Genomic DNA, 24175 nt, shown 5'->3' with positions numbered 1-24175 from the left:
CAGTTGTATTAAGAACAGAACTTCTGAGTTAATCTCTACTGTATTTGCTCTCTGAAACAAAGGAAGGGGAAGTAGAACAGAACCCAGTACAATCATATCAAGTCCCCTGAGACAGGCTGCAGGTCCATGCCTTCCTGTTAGGCTTGTTCAAATTCAATCCAGCTTTTTTCCCAGTCAATGAAAATTGCATGTTTAGGTAAACTCTGTGCTGGTACATAAAGTATGATGTAACTTTAAAAATTTAAGCAAAAGCTATGGCATTTGGGAAAGGGAATGATTTAAATGGTGATAACCACAGGAGACCAGGGAAATAACACCAAGGCAAATTTTCTTGAAAAAGTGAGCCTATGCATAAAATAACTCAGCTTTATGATTTTTAACTTAAAATATTAGGTAATATAAAAGGTCTCCATTTTGGACTATTTTCAGCTCATGAAATCTTACTCTCTTAAAGGTTTTACATAAAAATAGCAGTAAGTGTGGAAATATTTCTTCATGTTTTGCTGACGATGACAATGATGAATCACACATTACATTTGTGTAGCACTTTTCAGTTTACAAATCGCTTTCAAGGAATCTCATTTGATCTTCAGAACAACCTGTAATCTGCTGAAGGCCAGTTTACAGATGAGCAAACAGCTCAGAGATGATAAGCAACTGGCTCAAGACCACATGTTCAGTGGTAATGGAGGTTGACTTTGTTGAACCAGTGACTTTCCTTTCTGAGACCTCATTCTGGTACTTCTTATGAACCCCTACAATGCTAACCTCAAAGCTATTTTCCCCTCCAAATGTACACACATAAGCTATACATCTCAGTTAAAATTATATTATCTAAATCTATTTGACATGCCAGAGGGAAAAGACCCAAAGGGAAGGGAATGGAAAAGGAAGTTTTTGCCAGGGTAATGGCTTGTTCTTTTGTTAGATTTCCATTTTAGCAATTTATGGAATAAAAACAAAATTTAATTCATTGTTATTGTAAATATGGCTTCCCTGTGCCTATAATTTATTGAATTGCAGAGACGGACTGAGGAGCCTGGTGGGCTGCTGTCCACAGGGTCGCACAGAGTTGGACACAACTGAAGCGACTTAGCATGCATGCATGCATTTGAGAAGGAAATGGCAACCCACTTCAGTTTTCTTGCCTGGGGAATCCCAGAGACAGGGCAGCCTGGTGGGCTGCCGTCTATGGGGTCGCACAGAGTTGGACACAACTGAAGCAACTTAGCAGCAGCAGCAGCAGCACAGAGTGTAAATGGCTTCCCTTGTGGCTCAGATGGTAAAGAATCTATCTGCAATGCAGGAGATGTGGGTGTGATCCTTGGGTCAGAAAGACACCCTGGAGAAGGGAATGACTACCCAGTCCAGTATTCTTGCCTGGAAAAACTCCATGGACAAAGGAGCCTGGTGGGCTATATTAGTACATGGGGTCAGAAAGGGTCAGACACGATTGAGCAACTAACACACACACATAGCGTGTAAAGACGACTGAAATTCTATAAAATGTCTAAAGTTAAAAAAACAATTTTTTATTTATTCTTTAAAATAAATAAATACGTAAACAAATGAAATAAAAATTCCCATAATAGGTCTGCTCAGATAGTCTGTCATATGGAATGAAACACGACCATCACCAAAGAGAATTTGAAGATAAAGCATGAAACCATTAATACGAGATATTTAATTTACAAGTGCATGCTCAGTCACATCCGACTCTTTGTGACCACACGGACTGTAGGCCACCAGGCTCCTCTGTCCACAGGATTCTCCAGGCAAGAATACTGGAGTGGGCTGCTATTTCCTCTTCCAGGGGATCTTTCCAACCCAGGGATTGAACCGGTGTTTCCTGTGTCTCCCGCATTGGCAGGCGAATTCTTTACCACCGAGCCACCTGGGAAGCCCTTCATTTACAAGGTGCTCATCTAAATGTAAACCTGGTCTCTAACCTGTCCACTGTCAGCTTAACAGCTCTGGGCGTCACTGATTGAACCAATTACCTGTGGAGAAACAAATATTCTTTCCTGGTAGTGGATATCCCTGTGCACACACCTTTGTACATCTGTCTGATTATTGACTTCAGGTATATTCCAACAGGCGGAATTAGTAAAAGGCTATGTGTATTTTGTCAGCTGTGGGTCATCTACTGTAGGCAACCATAGCCTCTATGGAGAGCAAGCACTCACTGGAACACCGTCATCTGTTCTGAGGGGATTACCCATCAACTGTTGCTGATAAACAGAGTACTGTTTCCAAAGACTTGTGGATGATGGAGCTTTACCTTTTTTTTTTTTTTTTGGTTTGCTAAGTCACTTCAGTCGTGTCCAATTCTGTGCGACCCCATAGACGGCAGCCCACCAGGCTCCCCCGTCCCTGGGATTCTCCAGGCAAGAATACTGGAGTGGGTTGCCATTTCCTTCTCCAATGCGTGAAAGTGAAAAGTGAAAGGGAAGTCGCTCAGTCGTGTCTGACTCCTAGCGACCCCATGGACTGCAGCCTACCAGGCTCCTCCATCCATTGGATTTTCCAGGCAAGAGTACTGGAGTGGGGTGCCATTGCCTTCTCCTTTTTTGGTTTGGTTTTTAGTAAACTAGATCCACAGGAAATGCAGTATTCTATAATATTATATCTCAGCAACAGCAGCCCTCAGGGCATTCACCTATGCTTTTCTGAGTAGAAAAGAAAGGGTTGGAATGAAAACCTGCCACTGTAGTCAGCTGAGTGGTTCTTGCTTAATTATCATTTTTAATTACAGAGATTGCAAAAGGGTCCAAATTTTCATTTTTGACCCTGGGAAGTGTGTTGTTAACATCCCAGGTCATGGGACCCATGATGGCAAGAAGATGGAGAGTCTCTGGTATTCTCCTAGACCACTGGTTATACACAAGTTTTCTGTTTCTTTATTTTTTTTTAAGTTTTATTTATTTATTTGGCTATGTCAGGCCTTTGTTGTAGTGTACAGGCGTCTCTAGTTGTGGCACGTGGATATACTCACCCCATGGCATCTGTGATCTTAGTTCCCAGACCCGGGATTGAACCCTTAAAAGGCAGATTCCTAACCACTGGACCACCAGGGAAGTCCCTATACATAGTCCTTCTGATACGTATGTTAATGAGTAAAGGGGGAAGAAAATACTGATATAATCATTCCCGGCTAGGAGGATGAAGTAATTGTTCTATTTTTCAAAACACACTTACTCTTTTTTGTTTGAATAAAAACGATGGGTCTGTACCTGGATATCCAGGGCCACCCGGCTCACCCTTTGGACCAGGCAGGCCAAACTGACTTGCAGATTCCCCTTTGTCTCCTGTAAGTGATAAAATACACACATCATTTAAGGGAGTTTATATTTTTTCTTTCAAGTGACATAATAACGTTCACTTATTTGTGTCTTTATAGTCTATCTTTAATGTTCCAGGAAAGAATTTTTTTGAAAAATGCTTTTTCCCCCCTACATAAGAACATAGGGAATCCAAAGTGAGATTTAAGAATACACGTAAGAACACAGATGCAAAGTGTGATTTAAACACACACACGTTTATAGTTCATGACAGTCATAAGAAACAAGATTGTTTATTCTTAAGCTTATTCTTAATAAGCTTAAAATTTTATTTTTCTAAAGGAGTTTCAAATTTAGATGTCTATTTAAGAAATTACTTGGCATTGAGTAACTATATCTTCATACTGTTTTTCAGGAAAAGAAAGCCGAAATTGTTACTGTTTCGGCTACTGCAATCACATTTCAAGCTCTCTGCAAGGAAGCTCAATTCAGTGTCCTTGTAAAAAAAATCACAAAAAGTCATCTTACTGATGACTTCACAAGGCACATTCAAAGGCCATTGTAGGCAGTGATTCCCATAGTCCCACAGAGCTGTTCCACACTGCTGCTGTGTCCTTTCAGACACAAAGATTCATTAATACATTATAGCTGAGAGTCAATTAAAAGACACTTACTTCTTGGAAGGAAAGTTATGACCAACCTAGATAGCATATTCAAAAGCAGAGACATTCCTTTGTCAACAAAGGTCCATCTAGTCAAGGCTATGGTTTTTCCAGTAGTCATGTATGGATATGAGAGTTGAACTATAAAGAAAGTTGAGCATGGAAGAATTGATGCTTTTGAACTGTGGTGTTGGAGAAGACTCTTGAGAGTCCCTTGGACTGCAAGGAGATCCAACCAGTCCATCCTAAAGGAGATCAGTCCTGGGTGTTCATTGGAAGGACTGATGCTGAAGCTGAAACTCCAATACTTTGGCCACCTGATGCAAAGAGCTGATTCATTTGAAAACACCCTGATGCTGGGAAAGATTGAGGGCAGGAGGAGAAGAGGATGACAGAAGATGAGATGATTAGATGGTATCACCGACTCAATGGACATGACTTTGAGTAAATTCCAGGAGTTGGTGATGGACAGGGAGGCCTGGCATGCTGTGGTTCATGGGGTCACAAAGAGTCGGACATGACTGAGTGACTGAACTGAACTGAGAGCCAATTATAAACAGAGGATTCAAAATGGTGTAGTAGGGAAGGGCAAAATAATTGATGAGGTTGTAAGAGAAGAAGAGAGCTAATTAGGCATATGTTGTAGCACCCGCCCACCAACACCCCTTTAAAGGGGTCCCACCCACACCTTAGAGAAGGTTCTCTTCTACCTGACCCTACTTATAATTGGGGTTAGTCATTTGAAGGGTACAAATCTGGTCCATCCCAGGTCAGCCAGTCTTTGAGAAATTATAATAAAAAGTAAAAATTTGAGGTCCTTGTCTATTGAGGCAGAAATCAAAAGCATTTTCATGATGGAGGTTGGTTATCACAATGTCCTGATACAGATCATGTTCAAGTGCATTCCAAACAAATCCAGAGAGATCCAGAAAGGACACTGAATACAGAGTGATAAAGCCAGTTGTAGGCAGATAAGTGAAAATCAGACAATGGAGACAAGTCTCAAGAGAAAAACTATGGATTTCCCAAGGGGTAGGTTCCATCAGACTGTGGTCCAGCAGAACTATAGCTCTTATTGGTGGGCTCCATGAGACAGCTCTTACTTCAGTACCTTCATTGTACTTCATTTTCTGGAAAAGATGGCCAAATGCAAGGAGGAGGGAAATGAGAAGAAATAGGTTTGTTCTTTGAGAGAGGCAAAACATCTATAATAAATGCATAGATGAGTAGAAGAAGAGACAAGGAGTGTGTTCTGAGCACTGAAGCTATACAATGTCAAAATCAAACATGAAAACTTTCCTATATGTAAGTATTTCTGAAGAGGAGATCTAAATTATTCTTTCTGAATAAGTAAGGGTGCACAGTTCATGTTTTTCATATAACAATTATGCCATTATTTATGGAGTGTCTCTCAAAGTAAAAAGCATGCTTCACTGGTAGTAAGGGAGAAGATTTTTAGGCAGCTTCTAATTACTGTTTCATATTTTAGAGTTATTTATTTTAACTTATATTAAAATAAAACATAACTGTACATCAAGCCTATAAATTCACAGATAGTGAGGGTAAGGCTAAGGTTTAAAAGGTGAATCATTTTAAAGTAGATTTAAAGAAAAATATTAACCCGATGGTACACAAAAATAGGAAAAATATTAAAGCTTGTGTGTAAACATTGCAATTTAAGATAGCCTGATTTTTGTTTGTTCGTTTAATCTGCATAACGAGTTAATGAAACCTCTTTTTCTAAGGACATTTTTAACCTGGGGTTAACTTTTTATTCCTATTTTCCTGGAAACCTGATAAAGGTAGAATGTACGTTGACATGATAAAGGTAGAATGACAAGGCAACGTTGCCCCTGGCATAAATTAAACTAAGGCCTGTGAGGCCAAATGCAGCCTGCAGACTTTTGTAAATAAAGTTTTATTGGAACACAGATATACCCCTTTGTTTTCATGCTGCTTTCATGCTTGCTGTGTTTTCATGTACTGCTGTTGCAGCAGAGCTCACACAGCTAAAGATATTTATGATCCGGCCCTCTGTAAAAAATACATTTACTGACCTTTAGCTTATGGCAAAAAATCCCAATTGTAAATAACACTTGGCCCAGGAATTCTTAGTGCACTATTAACACTTGGTGAGAAGCCATGGCTTTGGCTTTCTCTATCCACCATGACTCTTGTAACCGAGCCCCTAAAAGCTATCCCTATGCAGTTTTTAGAAGAGATACTGGTTCCTCTGGGGCATGGGACATGGGCCACCAATGTGGCCTTGTCTCCTTGCATCTGAGCTGTCACTTACAGAGCTGCAGTCACTACAACAGGTGTGAGGACTCCTACCAAGCACGCAAACATGTTTTCTACACAGTACCATTGGACCTGAATGACATATACAGATGATTTAGGTCTTATCTGACTAGCTAGTAGAGTCTGTGAAGAACTCTTTAAATGCTGCTTGATAGACTTTGCTTTTCATGCCAAAGGTACTTGCTCACAATCTTACAAACATCCAGGACTATGAGCTTGGTGGATGGCTACTGTATTTCCAAGCCATACCTTTAGGTCCTCTTGTACCATCCATTCCTGAAGGTCCCGGGCACCCTGGAGAACCTGGCTCACCCTGATAGTTTAATGAAACAGAAGTAAGACTTTAACCGAATTTCAAATACAAATGACACACTCTTGACATGACCCAGTTATCATTTTCTATAACAAAGTTGGCTTTTATAATTTGCTGTGGTAAAGAAAATTGGAAATGGATTGCAAGCATATCACTGCATACATCTAGTTTGTAAAAAGTTGGCAAAATGCTTCCAGAAGTAGTGATACCAACAGGAGGTATCCAATTCTCTATATTTGATTGTAAAACAGTAATTGCATCACATCATTTGAACTTTAAGTTTTGAATGAATGAACTGATACCAAATAAAATATTATAAAGCTTTAAAAATCTATTTTACTCCAAAAAATGAGTAGCAGAGTATGCTATACATTTTCCAGAAGTTGTAAATTAGGCTCCTACAGTTGTACTTCCTGGGGTATTCGGCTCATGATTGTAAAGATAAAAAATATTTACAACAAAATCTATGATGTCTGCCATTGGATAGGAAGGCTTTGAAAGCAGAAATTGGGTCATTTTTTCACCTGACTCTTTAATCTGGTGAACCAGCAGTCCTGAGGCAAGTCTTTCTGAAGCTGTTTAAACAAAGGAGGGGTAGTATGCGGAGTGACTTGATCATCTATCACGCCTGGAACCAGGCATGAGCACTGGCCAGAAATTACTTACATCATGGCCTTCCAGAGTCTCCATTCTTCTCTTGACCAACTTCTTATATTCTAAAAGCTGTTGAAAGGACCCTGACATACACTGGCAAAGTAAGATGCCTAACGGGCATCCCCAGGACAGAAAGGTTTTATTATTTCTTTCCTTCCAAAACAGCAGCTGCTTACCTGGTCACCCGGAAATCCTGGAAAACCAATGTTCCCTCTCAGCCCAGGTGAGCCTGGAGGGCCTGGGGGTCCAGGAAGCCCTGGCTGTCCATTTCTTCCGGGCTCCCCAGGGTGAAATCCAGGTGGTCCATGGCTTCCTGGCTCTCCTCTCCTTCCTTGCATCCCAGGATGACCTTTATCACCTGATGGAGTTGGAAGAGTTACAGACCTCTAGGAGGAAATTTGGGGCTGGGCGATAGTTAGGCTATAGGTCTTTGGTCCTGCTTATAGGAGATGAGGACTTCCCTGATGGCTCAGATAATAAAGAATCTGGCTGCAGTGTGGGAGACCGGGGTTCAATCCCTGTGTTAGGAAGATCCCCTGGAGGAGGGCATGGCAACCCACTCCAGTATTCTTGCCTGGAGAATCCCCATGGATAGAGGAGCCTGGTAGGGTGCAGTCCATGGGGTGGCAAAGAGTCAGACACAATTGACTGACTAAGCATATAGGAGATGAAGCCATGTCCTAGGAATTAAGAATACTAATTCCTGCCCTAAACCACATCACAAAGGTTTCTGGCTTCTGTGATCTCACTGTAAAAAGGATTCCTCCATAAAGAGACCCAGGGCTATCCAAGAGAAGGATGCTTAATTTATTCCAGCATCACTTGCTTTATTATAACATGCTTATTTTACAGATGAGGAAGGACTCACCCAGAGAAGTTAAAACATTCATCCTCTAACAACTAGTTAGAGAAAGAACCCAGATCTCATGCAGATCAGGTCTAAACCAGGGAAGGGGAACACAAACTCGCCATCAAAACCCTTGTCATGCAGTGCATCTGAAGGCCAACAGCACAGGTATTGAGGAGCACGTTAGAAATCCAGACCTGCTGATTCAGTAACTGCATTTTAACAAGGGCTGCCAGGGATGCCCATTGAAGGCTGAGTAACACCTTTTGTACTTGAAATTCTGGATAGTCACTATGCTACTCGTTTTAATGAAAGTGTTAGTCACTCAGTTCTGTCTGCCTCCTCACAACCCCATGGAGTGTAGCCCACCAGGCTCCTCTGTCCATGGGATTCTCCATGCAAGAATACTGGAGTGGGTTGCCATTCCCTTCTCCAGGGTATCTTCCTGACCCAGGGATTGAATCTGGGTCTCCTGCATTGCAGGCAGATTCTTTACTGTCTGAGCCACCAGGGAAGCCCAAACCCAGGAATACTGTAAACCTGGAACCAGTATTTCAAGTATCTGTCTGGACTGATTCTAGTTGGGAATATCCGAATCTATTTCTCTTTTATTCTGCTTAACTGTTTCACAGTAGATGGGATCTTCCCGGATCAGGGATTGAACCCGTGTCTCCTGCACTGGAAGGCTGATTCTTTATCACTGAGCCACCAGGAAAGCCCCTAAACACATATGAACTATAACTAAGTTCTAACATGGGAAAAAAAGGACCATGAGGGAGATTCCTAAGCATGTATTTTTATTTTTATCTAAAGAATGACCTTTCCTAAACTCTGTATTACAGTTTCCTTGCCAAAGTGGTCTAATATACATGCTTGTTTGAATGACCTATAAAGAAGTTAATTTACTTGGTATGGTTAAAAAACAAAAGCATTTACCATTTTCTCCTGGGAATCCACCATCCCCAGAAGGTCCAGGTTCTCCAGTTTCCCCCTTCTTGGAAATAATATCCGTTTCTCCTTCATATCCCGGGGGTCCTCTTGCTCCTTTAGATATTAATTATATAAGAGCAAAACAAATTATGACTGTGTAAGAAGCATCAGACATGTGATTATTCCTTTGTGGCTCCTCACATCCAGTTTGCAAATTCTCATTCAACCTAAACTGTATTTATGTTCATAGACTGCACGGTATCAACATTGTTGATTGACTTCATAAAGGAAGGTCTATGCCTTTTACACTCCTTTCCCACCCTGTCCAGCAACGGTGTCTGATATATAGTAAGTCCCTACCTATGAACGGGTTATGTTCCTAGAGTGCGTCTGTAAATCCAATTTGTTTGTAAGTCCAACAAAGTTAGCCTAGGTTCCCAACTAACATAGTTGGCTTATATAGTACTATACTATAATAAGTTTATAATATTTTTTACACAAATAATATATAAAAGCAAATACACACACACACAAATTTTAATCTTATAATAGAAGATCTTGAAAAATAAGAAAGTGAAAGTGAAGTCGCTCAGTCGTGTCTGACTCTTTGCGACCCTGTGGAGCCTACCAGGCTCCTCTGTCCATGGGATTTTCCAGGCAATAGTACTGGAGTGGATTGCCATTTCCTTCTCCAGTGGATCGTTCCGACCAGGCTCCTCTCCATGGGATTTTCCAGGTAATAGTACTGGAATGGATTGCCATTTCCTTCTCCAGCAGATCTTCCCGACCCAGGGATCAAACCCAGGTCTCCCGCATTGTAGACAGACGCTTTACCGTCTGAGCCAATAGCTGCATAGAGGGGCTGGCATGGAGTGAACAAGCAAGAAGAGTTACTGACTGGAGGAGGGACAGGAGGTGGGAGATGGCAGAGCTGAAGGATCGTCAGCAATAGGAGACAGAGGGCGAAAGGCAGTTTCACTCATGCCTGACATTGATGGAACGCACGTTTGCATCTTTGGAAGTTCACAACTTGAAGATTCATGTGTGGGGGACTTCCTGTACACTGAGTGCTCAGGGAATGTTTGCTAAATTCAAGCAAACTGGTCTCAGTGAAAAAAGGCTTGAAAAGTTCCAGGTCTAAAATACATCTCTTTATCCCATAAATTTTAAATTGTCCATCTCATATTTTCCAGTTCCTCATTTTTCCCCTTGCTAACTACCCACCAATTGTCTCTTACATTAAAAGAATGGACAATTAATTTGGTTTTCCACATAGAGAATTCTAAAAGGTAGGAGGAGTGGACAATATTTCTCCTTGTTTGGGCAAGCACTTTCCAGTGGTAGATGTGGGACGGAGTGGGCTCATCCCAGCTTGGCGAGAACCACTTACTAACAAGTCAAGAATTTTGTAAACTAGTTGCTAAACCACTGGTTGTTTTAAATCAGTCATGGTGGGAGTAGTTGCAAACACTACAGATCTGGGCATTTTTTAAAAATTTTATTTGAGAGCCAGCCTACCGGCACATCACTGACATTAACCCAATTTTAAATATTTTTAGTGAGATAATTATATAGTAGCATAATAGCACAGCAAACATCACTTATCTAAGCTAGCAGAGAATGACTCTTTCATTCCTTGATTCTACATAAATAATTTGCAGGCTAGTAAAACAAAAAATAATAGTACAATCAATCAACTAAAAGAAATTTGAATAAAGTATGAGGCTATTTGCCCAAAGGGTTTTAAAGATAAAAACTTTGTTTTTAGAAATTGTCAAGCCGTCATTCTTAACAATGGAAATGAATTTGTACCTTCACTCTCTGCAGCCTCTTTGGCCAAGAGAGCAAAGTAAATATTTAACAAGAATGGGCACAGAACACTGACACCAGTGGTCTTGAAACTTTTTTTTAATGAAAACTCTTTTTTTAAATGAAGCCTGGGAGAGATGCAACTCACAGCCCAGATGAAAGCATACTCAAACAGTTGAGTGGTCGGCAGGCTACAGCCCAAGGGCCAAATCCTGCTTGCTATCAGTTTTTACAGAATCTGTGAGCTCTGAATGATTTCACAATGTTAATCACTGGGGGAGGGGACTCAAAATAAGAAGAATAGAATGACATGTGAAATTAAATGAAGCTCCAATTTCAGTGTCCATAAATAAATTTTACTGGAACATGGCTATGTTTTTTTGTTTACTTGTCCCAGGCTGCTTTTGCGCTCTAAATGCCGAGTTGTGTAATTTCGACAGAGACCGTAGGGTCTGCAAAGGCTGAAATATTTATATCTGGCTTAAAAAAAAAAAACTGGTTTGTTTGTTTTTTTCATTAAAAATGTTGAAGCAGGATTTGGGGTCAGGAGCCCTGCTTGGATCCCATTCTCAAAAGATGAGAACGTTTTCTGAAACCCAAAAGCTACCCATCAAGGCCCCTGTTATTTTTTTTCTGTTAATAGAACAGTTCCATTACCACAGTCATATGTGATAAGACTGAGAGGTAGGGAAAACAAATTTTGTTTAAAATCCTAAAACAAACACCACAGATTCAGAAGGAGCAGAAGGATCCATTTTATTTTTCAGGGATTGTACTTACAGTTTCTGTCCAAAGACTAAAAACAAGCTGTGTTGCATCATGGTGCTGTCAGCTGCATTTACCTTTGACACCTTTCAATCCTCGGTCTCCCAGGAAGCCAGGCCAACCCTTCTCTCCATGTTCTCCCTTTCTGCCAGGGTGTCCATCCTGACCAGGTTTTCCTCTCTCTCCTGGAAAACCCAGGAAGCCAGGCAGCCCCTGGGGTCCTGATGAATGAGAATATGAAAATTTAGGGAAAGTTTTATAGGCTAGTATGGTTCCTGGATCTGTGTTTCTTTCTTTCTTTTTTTTTTTTTTTTTTAAGATTTTTGATGAGCATTTTTTGTTTTTTATTTATTTCGGCTGTGATGGGTCTTCACTGCGGCATGGGCTTTTCTCTAGTTGCGAAGAACGGGGGCTACTCTTTGTTGTGGAGCTCGGGCTTCTCATTGCGAAGCGCAGGCTCTAGGGTGCTAGGGCTTCTGTAGTTGCGGCACATGAGTTCAGTAGTTGTGGCTCCCGGACTCTAGAGTGCATGCTCAGTTAGTTGCAGGGCACAGGCTTAGCTGCTCCACGGCATGTGGGATCTTCTCCAATCAGAGATCAAACCTGTGTCTCCTGCATTGGCAGGTGGATTCACCACTGAGCCACCAAGGAAGCCGGATGGGGACCATTTCTAAAGTCTTTATTGAATTTGTTACAACGTTGCTTCTGTTTTATGTCTTTTTTTTTTTTTTTTTTGGCCACAAGGCACGTGAGATCCTAGCTTCCCCACCAGGGATCAGATCTCCACTCCTGCATTGTAAAGCGAAGTGTGAACCACTGGACCCCCAGGGAAGTCCCTATCTGTGATTCTTGCCATCCATGTAGAGATGCAGACTTGCCCCAGCTCTGAGCTTATGCTCAAGCGCTATTAACCTCACACCTGTAATAGCCAGGCTGTCCCACTCAAGCTTCAGTTTTCCACCCTACAGATTTCAACTGCAGGCCCTTATGCTTCTGAGTCCCAACTCCATAAACTTCAAGAGAACTGGGCCTCGGGGAGATGGGGTGAAGTGTGGGGGCCCATCCCGGGTGGAAGCACACCTGCCCTGACCCCACTCTCTATCAGGACCCCCAGTCCTTTGGGCAGAAATGTTTATGGGTTCTGTACACCTAACTCCATCACAACCTTTTTTTCCATTAAATTAAACCAAAACATTCTGCCCGCGAAAATCATAATACAGAGGACACGAAGAAGGGAGTCCCATAGGAAATGATAAAGTCAGGCTAATAGGCCAGTCAGGCCAATTCCTGGGCCGGGAAGATCCGCTGGAGAAGGGATAGGCTACCCACTCCAGTATTCTTGGGCTTCCCTGGTGGCTCAGCTGTTAAAGCATCTACCTGCAATGCAGGAGACCTGGGTTCGACCCCTGGGTTGGGAAGATCCCCTGGAGAAAGGAAAAGCTACCCATGCCAATATTCTGGCCTGGAGAACTCATTCCATGGACTGTATAATCCATGGGGTCGCAAAGAGTCCAACATGACTGAGTGACTTGCTCTTTCCGTTTCAATAGACCAGGTACATCCTACAGTAAGGTCACATGTACAAGAGTAGTTTTCACCTGGCAGTGGCTTTTAAGTTTATAAACTGAGGGACATATTGGAAAAATGATACACACCCTTTGGGCCTGGAAGACCAGGTAGCCCATCGTCTCCAGTGGGGCCTGGGACCCCTGGAAGACCTGGGGTTCCATCTGCCCCCGGCCATCCCGGGACTCCAGGAAGGCCCTTCATTCCAGCAGGTCCCAGAGGTCCCATGTCCCCTCGTTGTCCTTTCCAACCTGGGGCACCTGTGATGTGACAAACAGCAGTGACAACAAGGCATGAAGACTGAGAACTGGCTTCACACATGAGCAGGAAAAAAAAATCCATAGTAGTTTCAATTGTGTATCTATGGCCAAGTAAACAATATTTATCAGCTAAAATAACAGTAGCGACTTTCCATCAGTTTAAGGTTATGTTTTTCTGGCTGCTATAAAAAGAAAGGCAGATTATTTAAGTAAATATTTCCCCGTTGAGATGCATTATAAAGAGTCTTTTAAAATGGAAAATGGATAAGGGTAAAGAATTTGTATTTACTCTAGGGTGAGGAGAGGGTGGGAACTAACAGAAGAAAACATTCCAGGTGCTTTTTGAAGCTACCGCCAAGTGAATTTTGGTCAAGCTGTTTACTGCAATGAGAGAACCACAGGAAACAGCAGCATCATCTGGCATTACGGTGGTAAAAATAAAGCTCTAGTGGCCCAGTTTGCTCTCATCTCATTCAGCTCCTTCAAGAAGGCATATTCCTGGATTTGGATAAATGCCGTTAGGATCTAAACAATAGATGACAATCTGAATGATGAAATAAAGAGCCCATTGGAAATAGCCCCCTGGCACCCTGAGTTGAGAGTTTTTCATGGGTCTCTTTGAGCTCCTATGATGTCTTTCTGGGTGTGCCAAGAACACAGAGTCCGGACCCACCCTTATCTGGAATATTCTCAAGGTTGCATTGGCAGTGAGCAGCCTTGACATGATTTAGTACCTCCCCTGGGAAGGAAACTGGGGCTTCCTTGGTGGCTCAGTGGCAATCAAACTGCCTGCAGTGCAGGAGACACAGGAGATGTGGGTTTGATTCCTGGGTCAGGTAGATCCCCAAAGGAAGCCATGGCAACCCACTCCAGTATTCTTGTCAGGAAAATCCCATGGACACAGGAGCCTGGCGGGATACAGTCCATGGGATCGCAAAGAGTCAAACGCAACTGAGCCACTAACACTTTAACACTTTCACTTTCTTTCCGGTAAGAAAAGTAGGCTGTCATGCAGGTTACCTCATTATTAACCAGAGGATTTTTGCAGAAACTAACGCCTGTGGCCAGTGATTTTTATCTTGGCTGGCCAAAAATTAATTCTGTTTTTTCACTAACTCTTTGCTGGCTATTTCATTCAGTGTGTGCTTAGTTACTCAGTCGTGTCCAACTCTTCGACCCTATGGACTGTAGCCCACCAGGCTCCTCTGTCCATGGGATTTCCTAGGCAAGAATGCTGGAGTGGGTTGCCATGCCCTCCTCCGGGGAGACCCAGGAATCAAACCCGCGTGTCTCCTGTGTCTCCTACGTTGCAGGTGGATTCTTTATCCGCTGAACCACTGGAGAAGCCCCGGTTACATCTGACACACCTGTAATACCCTGTACCATGTATTGGTACCATGAGTTTTAGTTTCACTTGCCACGTCAGAGTCAATCACTACGGTTTTTTGTCTTTTTGTTGGCCTAATATTCATATCGTCTGAATCAGAACTATATTCTGAACAACTATCATCTCCTGAGAAAATACTATATATTTAACATGGACAATCAGAGAAAGTATCTGTATAAAATCCACCAAAAAATTCTTCTTCAGTCAAAATTTTTGCAATGCATTAATTTTAAAAATTTTATGGTAATAAACTTGGGTTTATAATATACACTGCTGCTGCTGCTGCGTCGCTTCAGTCGTGTCCGACTCTGTGCAACCCCATAGACAGCAGCCCACTGGGCTCCCCCGTCCCTAGAACAAAAACCTAACACAAGATAATGTGAATGATAATGACAATAAGTTGTATAATGAACTCTTGATCAATTTTAAGCTCTAGCAACTTCACATGGTGATGTTAATTGTAATCACTCTCTAAAAATGTATTAATACATCTCCGATCAATAATGTATTACTATACAGCCATGGTAGCCCAGGCTCTTACATCACACCAGAGAGACTTGGGTGACATGGGGGAATGTCACCAACAAGAAGCTCATGCTATTTGCTGTGCTGTGAATAACAATGTCCTTGACCCAAGAGTCTTGCTCCTGTCAGCACCCACAAAGAACAAGTGAGGTTATTCCTTTGTAAGTAGATACATCCCATACCTGTCGCAGTTCTTGATACCTGCCAATGCTTACCTGGACTGCCTGGAGCCCCAGGGAGCCCCGGTTGCCCTGGTATCCCTGGAGCACCTCTTTCACAGGAGTGACCAGGTGGGCCTGGGATCCCTGGAAACCCAGCATTTCCCTCTCGGCCTTTGGGACCTTGGAGACCCGGAAATCCGGGCATGCCAGCTGGCCCTGAAATGACACAGTTCATTTGACACTCAGGGCATAAACTATACAGATGGCCTACAATGGTGTTCGTGTGGATCAGTACTGGAGGTAAAAAATTTGATCCTGGCTCAGGGCTCCAATGAGTTACGCCTCTGAATGGATTTTCTTGTCATAGATTGTAGTGAGCTCCGAGTGCACCCAAAAACCATGCTTGTCTATGAGAATTACTTGGTAAGGTTATGCAGACAATACAGACGTTGCTTATGCAAAAAAAAAAAAAAAAGTAGCTCTTCCTGATTTTAATTAACCTCTAAAATTGCAGCAGTCCTTCCAACAAATATCCACACTACTTACACACCCTGTGTGCATTGTCTGAATTTGCATTTTGTAAGTGACTTCATCCCTGGAACTCTCAAATTTTTATATATTGAGAAGACAATACCATACTTTTCAGGAGGGGGAAAAAGTCTTCCATAATTCTGTATCCTAACCTAAAAATCTATTTTACTGTTTCATGTTTTCATTATATTTTGGTTCATGTGTTTGCATTTTTTAAATGGCAATCACAGAGCACTTTCAGTTGTTGCATTATTTTACATTGCAAGTTAATATGCAAATATTTTCCATTTGATTACAATCAAATTTTCCATTTGATTGTAGTCTTTACAGATATAATTTTGTTAATGCTGTTCAGTTGCTAAGTCGTGTCCAACTCTTTTGCAACTGCACAGACTGTAGCCTTGCAAGGTCCCTCTGTCTCTGGGATTCTCTAGGCAAGAACGTTGGAATGGGTTGCCATTTCCTTCTCCAAGGGATCTTCCCAACTCAGGAATCGAACCCATGTCTCCTGCATCTCCTGCTTGGCAGGCAGATGCTTTATTACTGAGCCACCCGGGAAACATTAATTGTGATAGCTGAATAGTGTACCTTTGAGCATGGTATGTGAGCATTGTGCATGTATATATATTACTTTACTGTTTTCAATTGTTCCCCTACTGTGGATAATACTACAACAGTATTTTCATATTAACTTTCACATTCTGTTGAACACTTGCCTTAAATACATCTCATAAGTGAGATAGTGGGATTACTGGGTCAAAATGATTTTCATTGACTCACATAATGTACTATCTTGTTCTCTTCCAATTAAATGGGTTTCTGTTTATGAATGTTTCTGGTTTATACACAAACTATTGAATAAGCTCCCTGAAGACAAAGAATGTGACTTACTCCCTGGCCCTCCATCTTCCCTGTACTATTGTATAGAACTATCCTGGGCACCTATTAAATACAGGCCCGTCCATTGTTATAAAAAAACTAGAAGAGTGTTTGTGAAAGTCTGGCCTGGGGTCCACTTTTGGTCATCAGCCTTCAGGGGCTAAAGTTCAGACTGGAGTGCTGGGTTCCACGCAATTCTGATGCAATGAATCACTATTTCTGAGACTGGGGTCCAGAAGACAATGATGTTAATGACCCTTACCCCCACCTTATTTTTAAGTACATTAAAATCTGAAAGCCTCTGCTGGGGATCCTAAAGAATCCAAAGTGATTTCAGAAAAGAATGTGAATCAGTGCCAGGGGCCATCTCCCTGTCTTCAGTTTCTCTGCCCTGCCCGGTAGCCCTGCTAGAATGAAAGTCCCTCCAGCCTGTCACCTGTCCACCTAATACAGCTTCTGCTGGCATTCTGTCCTGCCCTCTCTCAGCCGGGCAAGGGCAGTGGGCGGGTCACAGGGTCCCTACTCCTTAGCACGCACGTACTGTCCTGAGTCCAAAGCAGGAGGACATCTGGTAGCCACTGGATCAGACTGAACTGACTGAGCCACAGTAAGACGGGCTCAAAAACAACCAATAAAATGCAGAGGCAACCCTGGGGATGCAGGTTATTAGAAATGAGCCACTGCCCATAGATGAGGGAAGATGCTCGAGTGAGCATTTTACATGCTAGATTTTTAAGGCGAAACAGTCGACATTCTTCAGGGACCTGTTCAGGGACTTGGCTTGGACCTAGGACAGTGCAGCCCTCATACCTGCGGTCCCTGGACGCCCGGCATCGCCTCTGAGTCCTTTGGACCCTGGTGCTCCTGGAAGACCGCTCTTTCCCGGGAGTCCTGGGTAGCCGATAGCAGGATCTCCTGGGGGTCCTTTCTGACCATACACTCCAGGTGAACCTGGAGTGCCTGGGGGCCCAACAGGCGAGGACCCCTTTTCACCTCCCAAACCTGGTTCTCCTATATCACCACGAAAACCTATCCAACAGAAAAGTGTTTAAATTTTTACACGTACAAATATAAAATCAACACACGTGTAAGAATACCGCTTTAATTAAAAACACATTATTTTAAAATACAGGGGTACTTACTAAAATTAAAGGGTAACTTAATAGGCAATATTGGGGGTTTTTTTGTTGTTGAAAAATAAATCATAACTGTGTTTCCTATAAGCCAATGATGTTTCCATAGTGCTTTCATTTACTGGCAAACTGTCTAGACTGAGCAGTTTCTAACAACATAGACCAATAACAGCCTGTAACTCATGCTCCAGGCCTGAGGAGCCCTGAAAAGTCACAAAAGTATCATAACCCAGAAGTTACCAAAACAGCTAAGTGCTTAATGTATCAAAAACAAAACAAAAAAACCATTCCCCACTCACATAGGGATCCCTGGGCCATTTGCTGACTATGATCCAGTTTAGAGGTATCCAGACGTTTCTAAATGAAAAGCTCTTATTTACCAGGTGGACCAGGTCTTTCTGAGATTCCTGGTTTGCCACGTTGACCCTTCTGTCCATCCAAACACCTCAGCCCAGGAGCACCCCGATGACCTGGAAGTCCCTTTGGACCTAAACAATAACAACAAACACAGACTCAGTAAAACACAAAGCAAATGAGAACAAAATAAGATGACTTAAAAAAAAAAACCCAAAACTATGTTAAATCTTTCTTAGGATATTTTTACTTTATGGAAGTAAAAGTGTTGCCTGCATGCACCTGATCAGTTGCTCAGCTGAGTCTGACTCTGTGACCCTGTGGACTGTAGCCCCCAGGCTCCTCTTGTCCATGGGATTTTCCCAGCAAGAACACTGGAGTGGGTTACCGTGCCCTCCCCCAGGGGATCTTCTCGACCCAGGAATCGAACCCACATCTCCTGTGTCTCCTGCACTGCAGGCAGGCTGATTACCACTGAGCCACCAGGGAAGACTTAGCCATATTTATATAATCATTTTATGTCATGTGCTCCAAACTGTATTTCACAGAGATGTGTATTCAGTTACTTTCTCAGAAGCCATACAGTAAAGAATTTACACCACTATTCAGATGAACCCTTTGGTACCTTCCTGCGCTGAGTCTCAAACACAAATACATGAGTACAACCTTCCTTCTAAGAGGATAGAGGTGGTGGCCAGTGGGTAGCTTGATGAGAAAACACCAGAATAAAGACCCAATCTATTTCCCTGCATTTACTTCATTTGCCCTTATACGAAGTACAGGGAAAAAGTACCTGCAAAAAGAATTGAGTTTTTTTAAACTTTCTGTGATTTCTTACTAGGAGCTATCTCAGCTAAAATAACTTATAAATTATGGATTTCAAAGGAGTTAACAACTGTTAACTGAAACTCTGAGTGTTCACTTCCTTTGAGGGTGAAACTGCTGAAAGTAATCATAAGCATTTTTTTATCCATCCTTAGGGGCTTCCCTGGTGGCTCAGAAGGTAAAGAATCTGCCTGCAATGTGGGAGACTCAGGTTCAATCCCCAGGTCAGGATGATGCCCTGGAGAAAGAACGGCTACCCACTCCAGTATTCTTGCCCTCGAGTATCCCATGGACAGAGGAGCCTGGCAGGCTACAGTTCATGGGATCACAAAGAGTCGGATACAACTGAGCGATATATCGGATATATCGGATAGTCAGATATATCTGAGTGACAGATATATCTATCCGTGACAGTATCCATGACAATGCTCGATGTGAAAGTGAGCGTTCAGTGAATCAACCAACAATTCTTCACTGCATAGATTCAAAATTATACCTCCACAAGCTACCACCTTGTGGTGGGCGGCCTGTATGTCCTATACTTTGATCTGGGGCTTGGTCATGTGACTTGCTTTGGCCAAAAGGATCCTAACACACACCATGAAGCAATGAGAGGTATGAGGTGTGCTGGTGAAGCTGGACCCCACCCTCTTGCATTTCTGCAGCCACAGGAGCAGGGCACACTCTGGCACCACAGAGAGGTGCATGTTGCAGACCTGACCTGACCTGGAGCCAGGGACCAAGTCAATAGAGATCATCTGAGGTCAGCTGAACCCCAACCAACTACAGACCCATATGAGAGAAAATAAATATGATTTATTAAGCTTACTGCAATTTGCAGGTTGTTAAACAATATTATTGGGATGCAAGCTAGTGGTTATAGAGGGCAATAAAAGGTCATTCATCATTCAACCTTTCAATAATTTCTGTAGTGACACAGAACAAAAAGGTGACCTCTAGTGGCCATGCTAGTACTTAATGGATCAATTTAAGTGAACTCTGAATAAATATTGGGTTGGCCGAAAAGTTTGTTCAGGTTTTTCTATAAGATGTTATGAACTTTTGGGCCCACTCAGTATAAAAGAATTAGGAAAAAAATCCCTTATATAAATTTTGGGTTAAATTCAGCTATAAATAAGTGATTGAGTCAAGTGACATGATTGTATAAAAGTGTAGTCGGGGTGTAGATGTGTGGGCATTTTTCAGAATGTCTCTATTCAGAAATCTGGGTCTTTTGGACAGCAGAATAGAGTAAAATCTAAAATTAGTAAGCAATTTTTTCACTCTTTGGGCAGAGGTAAAGAAAAGATTCAGTTTTAATATATTTAGTTTTTGTGTTAAAAGGGCAGTCAGTTTTGCTGATATGTGATCAAATCAAGGTAAATTTTGCTGCACAGAAATATTATTCAGAGTGTGTTCGGTAGACTGGGGACTTAGGGGTAATGCCTACAAATCCTGTTTCTCCAGAGTCCCTCAAAACTTTATAATCAGGGTAGAAATAGCCTGAAGAACTCCCTGAGGATTTGCCATTGGTTTATCTGTCTTGCAGGTTCTTTTACTTTGAGAATGTGTATGACAGGAACTTCTCCTTGATAGTACCTGGAGGACCATCAAAACCTGGAGGGCCTGGCCTCCCAGGGTATGTTACGTTACAAGGAATTGTATCACCTGGAATGAAAAAAGAAAAGTGACATTCATACGATTGATAGATCAATGCACGTCTCAATAACAGCTTGATCAAAATGCCTTTTCATATAGAAAATGTGAAATTCAAAAGAAAAAAAGACTTCTGGCCATCATTAGGTCACTTGAATTACTTTTATTTTGAATTTCCAGAAGATCTATCCTGAAATCTGAACTTCAGCTGTCAGAACAGTAATAAACAGAAGGGGAATAAGGAAAATGTTGATTCTAAGAAATAGTTTAATTAATAGCCTATAAAAAATAATAAATTTATAGGTCCATGGATACCTAATACAGTGGAGTCAGAAGCTCTGATAAACCATGAAACGGTAGTAAGCATTCAGCACTGAGATTCCAAGATTTGGCTCTGGATGTGGAGGAATTGTGCCCGAAGAAAAAGAGACTGGGAGAGAGAGTAATTTAAAAATGCCATTTATTGAAGGCCTGCAACGTTTCAAATATATTCTCTCTCTCTTGTTTTCCTAATGTCTCTGCAATGTGGTTTTTGTCATCCCTCATTTTATTTAGTGAAAAAAAACCTCCAAAGTTGTGCCTCTGAGTTCTCTTCTCCTTTAAAACTCAATGTTCCCCTTTTAATAGAAATGATATCTCCTAATGTGTTACACTAAATGCTGTCAAATAAAAAATGAACCACATGAATACAAATCATGCTAGAAGATTTTGATGGTCACCGACCATAATCTTAATCCATATCAAATTTTGAGGTATTTGTCTTTGTCGTCAAAACAAGAACCAAAGATATTATTATATTATAAAATTCCACAATTAACTATGTAACCCAAGATACATGGAAATATTACAAAAGAGAAAATCTTAAATAAATCTGTTTCCAAGTTTTTAAAAGTTTTCAGCTATAAAACTACAAATCATTTTCTTGTTTGGAATTCAAATAACTGTCAAATATATTTAAAAGACCATTTTTTTTTCTCCCTAGAATGCTTACAAATGGGTTTTCATGGGCAATGCTGTATTTTAAAATGAAATGTTGGTGGTTTTTTATTAAAATACTACAAATTATCTCAAAAGACTGTAAAAAAGAGATTTTAAATATATACACGTATGTAATTTTAACACAGTCAGATTGTCCACAGTGATATGGAGAAATGAATGAAAGGCAAGTTGCCAAACCAATAAAACAGCAAAGACAGCTTAGCATTTTAAAGGCTTGTTTTAAATATTGATTGTGCTGTAACGTTTTTATTTGTTTGATAACATTCAAGGTTTGAACAGCAAGTTGTAGGAATTTTATTTTAGAGGTTCTGCCACAGCTATAATATCTCTGCTCAGAAGAGAGGCTCACTTTAGTTTCCATAATTGCACCTGACATTCTGCCACAAGAAAGTTCATTCAGTTACCTTTCTGACCCTTCCGACCATCAGGACCCCTGTTGCCTGGGTAGCCTGGAGCTCCTGGTTGCCCTCTGTCTCCTGGAGGGCCAGGAAATCCCAGGCCTGGGGGCCCCCTAGGTCCCGCTCTGCCAGGGGGCCCTGGCGGTCCAGGAGGCCCTTTATCACCTGGGGCTGCATCCTCGTGATCACCCTAGGAACATTTGCATCACAAGTCAATCATCAGTCTTTGAAAGGCCATGAACACAAAGTTCTCATTGTCATCGTAGGCTACAGAAACGCATGCAGAAAGCCAGTGATTCCAGAAGTAATTAATAGCACGTGTAATTTAAAATGTTTAACCTAGATTTTTTACAGACATATACAGCATACGTTCTTCAGGCATGTGTGTTATGCCTCAAATACAGAAAGTTATGTGTGTTACATCTTTTATTTTTAAAGATTTTTTTGATGTGGGCCATTTTTAACGTCTTTATTGAATTTGTTACAACATTGCTTCTGTTTTCTGTTTTGGTTTTTTGGCCCTGAGGCATGTGGGATCTTAGTTCCCTGACAAGGGATCAAACCATATCCCCTACATTATGTCTCATAGTCTTTTCTTATGAATTTCATTAGCTACATGTAATCTCCATCCAAAACATGTTTGAAAAATGCAGAAATGTCATTTATTCATGGGACCCTGCGTCAGCCAATATGTCTATCCAGTAGAGCTGCACTAGTTCCTCCCTTCTTGTTTGCTGCTTTGCCTCAAGTGCTTCTCCATCAGGGAACAGAACTGAAGGCAATTCTCAGAACCTGTGTGTATCCTCCACCCTACAGAGTCAACTGAACAGACCTGAAACCAGTGGGGGCTTCACAGAGACAAGCGTCCCAGAAGGAAATAAACACCATGAAAATAATACAAAGACTAGAGACAGAACGCCTTGCCGTGATGAACCACCACTCAGGATTTTAGACTATCTGCAATATGCCATATCTTTACAGCAACCAACTTCTTATGGCAGTAAATCAAAGGTGACTCTGATTTGCAGCATGTTGATGCTTTACTGAGTTTAGCTTTTTAAACCAGGATGCTTTGTGACCGTATGAGTGAAACTCTACAGCAGGAGAATTATACATACAGGCGGCCCTGTGTCCCCCTTTTCTCCAGCATATCCATCTCGACCGTGTTGTCCCTGCTGCCCTGGAAGTCCAGGGGGCCCATCAGGCCCTCTTTCTCCTTTGTGTCCTGGGAACAAAGGCCAAAAGATTTAAGTTCCTCTCAGCAGTGAAGGCAATGGCACCCCACTCCAGTACTCTTGCCTGGAAAATCCCATGGGCAGAGGAGCCTGGTAGGCTGCAGTTCATGGGGTTGTGAAGAGTCAGACACGACTGAGCGACTTCACTTTCACTTTTCACTTTCATGCATTGGAGAAGGAAATGGCAACCCACTCCAGTGTTCTTGACTGGAGAATCCCAGGGACGGGGGAGCCTGGTGGGCTGCTGTCTCTGGGGTCGCACAGAGTCGGACATGACTGAAGTGACTTAGCAGCAGCAGCAGTGAGCAAAGGTGAAAGGAGACAAAGGACTAAAAATAAAGCAATGACCTTGACTCTGCATGGGCAGGTAGAGATTCCTCTGAGTGTCTCAGCTGACTAAAGTCACACAAAGATAATCACACAAAAATCAGAGGGGAGATTGACAGTGGCCAAACCTGCTGATTCTCTTATTTGAGAAGTGTTTCTTTTCTCATTCTGACAAAGAGATTGTGTGTGGAGGTGCCAGTCTCTACAGCATCTTCCTCAGCTTGTGTGATGCCAAACTTGGTACCCAGCCCTTGGCCATAGTGAACGGGGAAACGGTCCATGGTTGGGCATGTGCCCCAGGCTAATCCAATCCTTCCTGGACTTTTTTCCCTAACTGGAGCAAAAAGAAGTAGAGCTCTCTTTCACCTCTGGTCGTG

General features: G+C 42.0%; 1 protein-coding gene across 1 annotated transcript in view; it reads right to left on the bottom strand.

Moving 5' to 3' along the window:
* The window catches only part of COL4A4 (collagen, type IV, alpha 4), a 150975-nt gene that overhangs the window by 41101 nt on the left and 85699 nt on the right, over positions 1-24175 (bottom strand). Inside the window, exons 24-35 of the mRNA XM_010837105.1 lie at positions 23355-23461; positions 22243-22426; positions 20783-20851; positions 18385-18492; positions 17682-17900; positions 15516-15677; positions 13218-13388; positions 11640-11783; positions 8995-9102; positions 7388-7569; positions 6494-6557; positions 3234-3308 (exon numbers count right to left, since the gene is read on the bottom strand). Of these exons, the coding sequence (XP_010835407.1) occupies positions 3234-3308; positions 6494-6557; positions 7388-7569; positions 8995-9102; positions 11640-11783; positions 13218-13388; positions 15516-15677; positions 17682-17900; positions 18385-18492; positions 20783-20851; positions 22243-22426; positions 23355-23461 (1593 nt within the window). The remainder of the gene's footprint in view (positions 1-3233; positions 3309-6493; positions 6558-7387; positions 7570-8994; positions 9103-11639; positions 11784-13217; positions 13389-15515; positions 15678-17681; positions 17901-18384; positions 18493-20782; positions 20852-22242; positions 22427-23354; positions 23462-24175) is intronic.

Source organism: Bison bison, unplaced genomic scaffold (assembly GCF_000754665.1).
Source record: "Bison bison bison isolate TAMUID 2011002044 unplaced genomic scaffold, Bison_UMD1.0 scf7180017864068, whole genome shotgun sequence".
Taxonomy (NCBI): domain Eukaryota; kingdom Metazoa; phylum Chordata; class Mammalia; order Artiodactyla; family Bovidae; genus Bison; species Bison bison.
The sequence above is the reverse complement of the archived record's forward strand: the minus strand, read 5'-3'. Positions and strand labels throughout refer to the sequence as shown.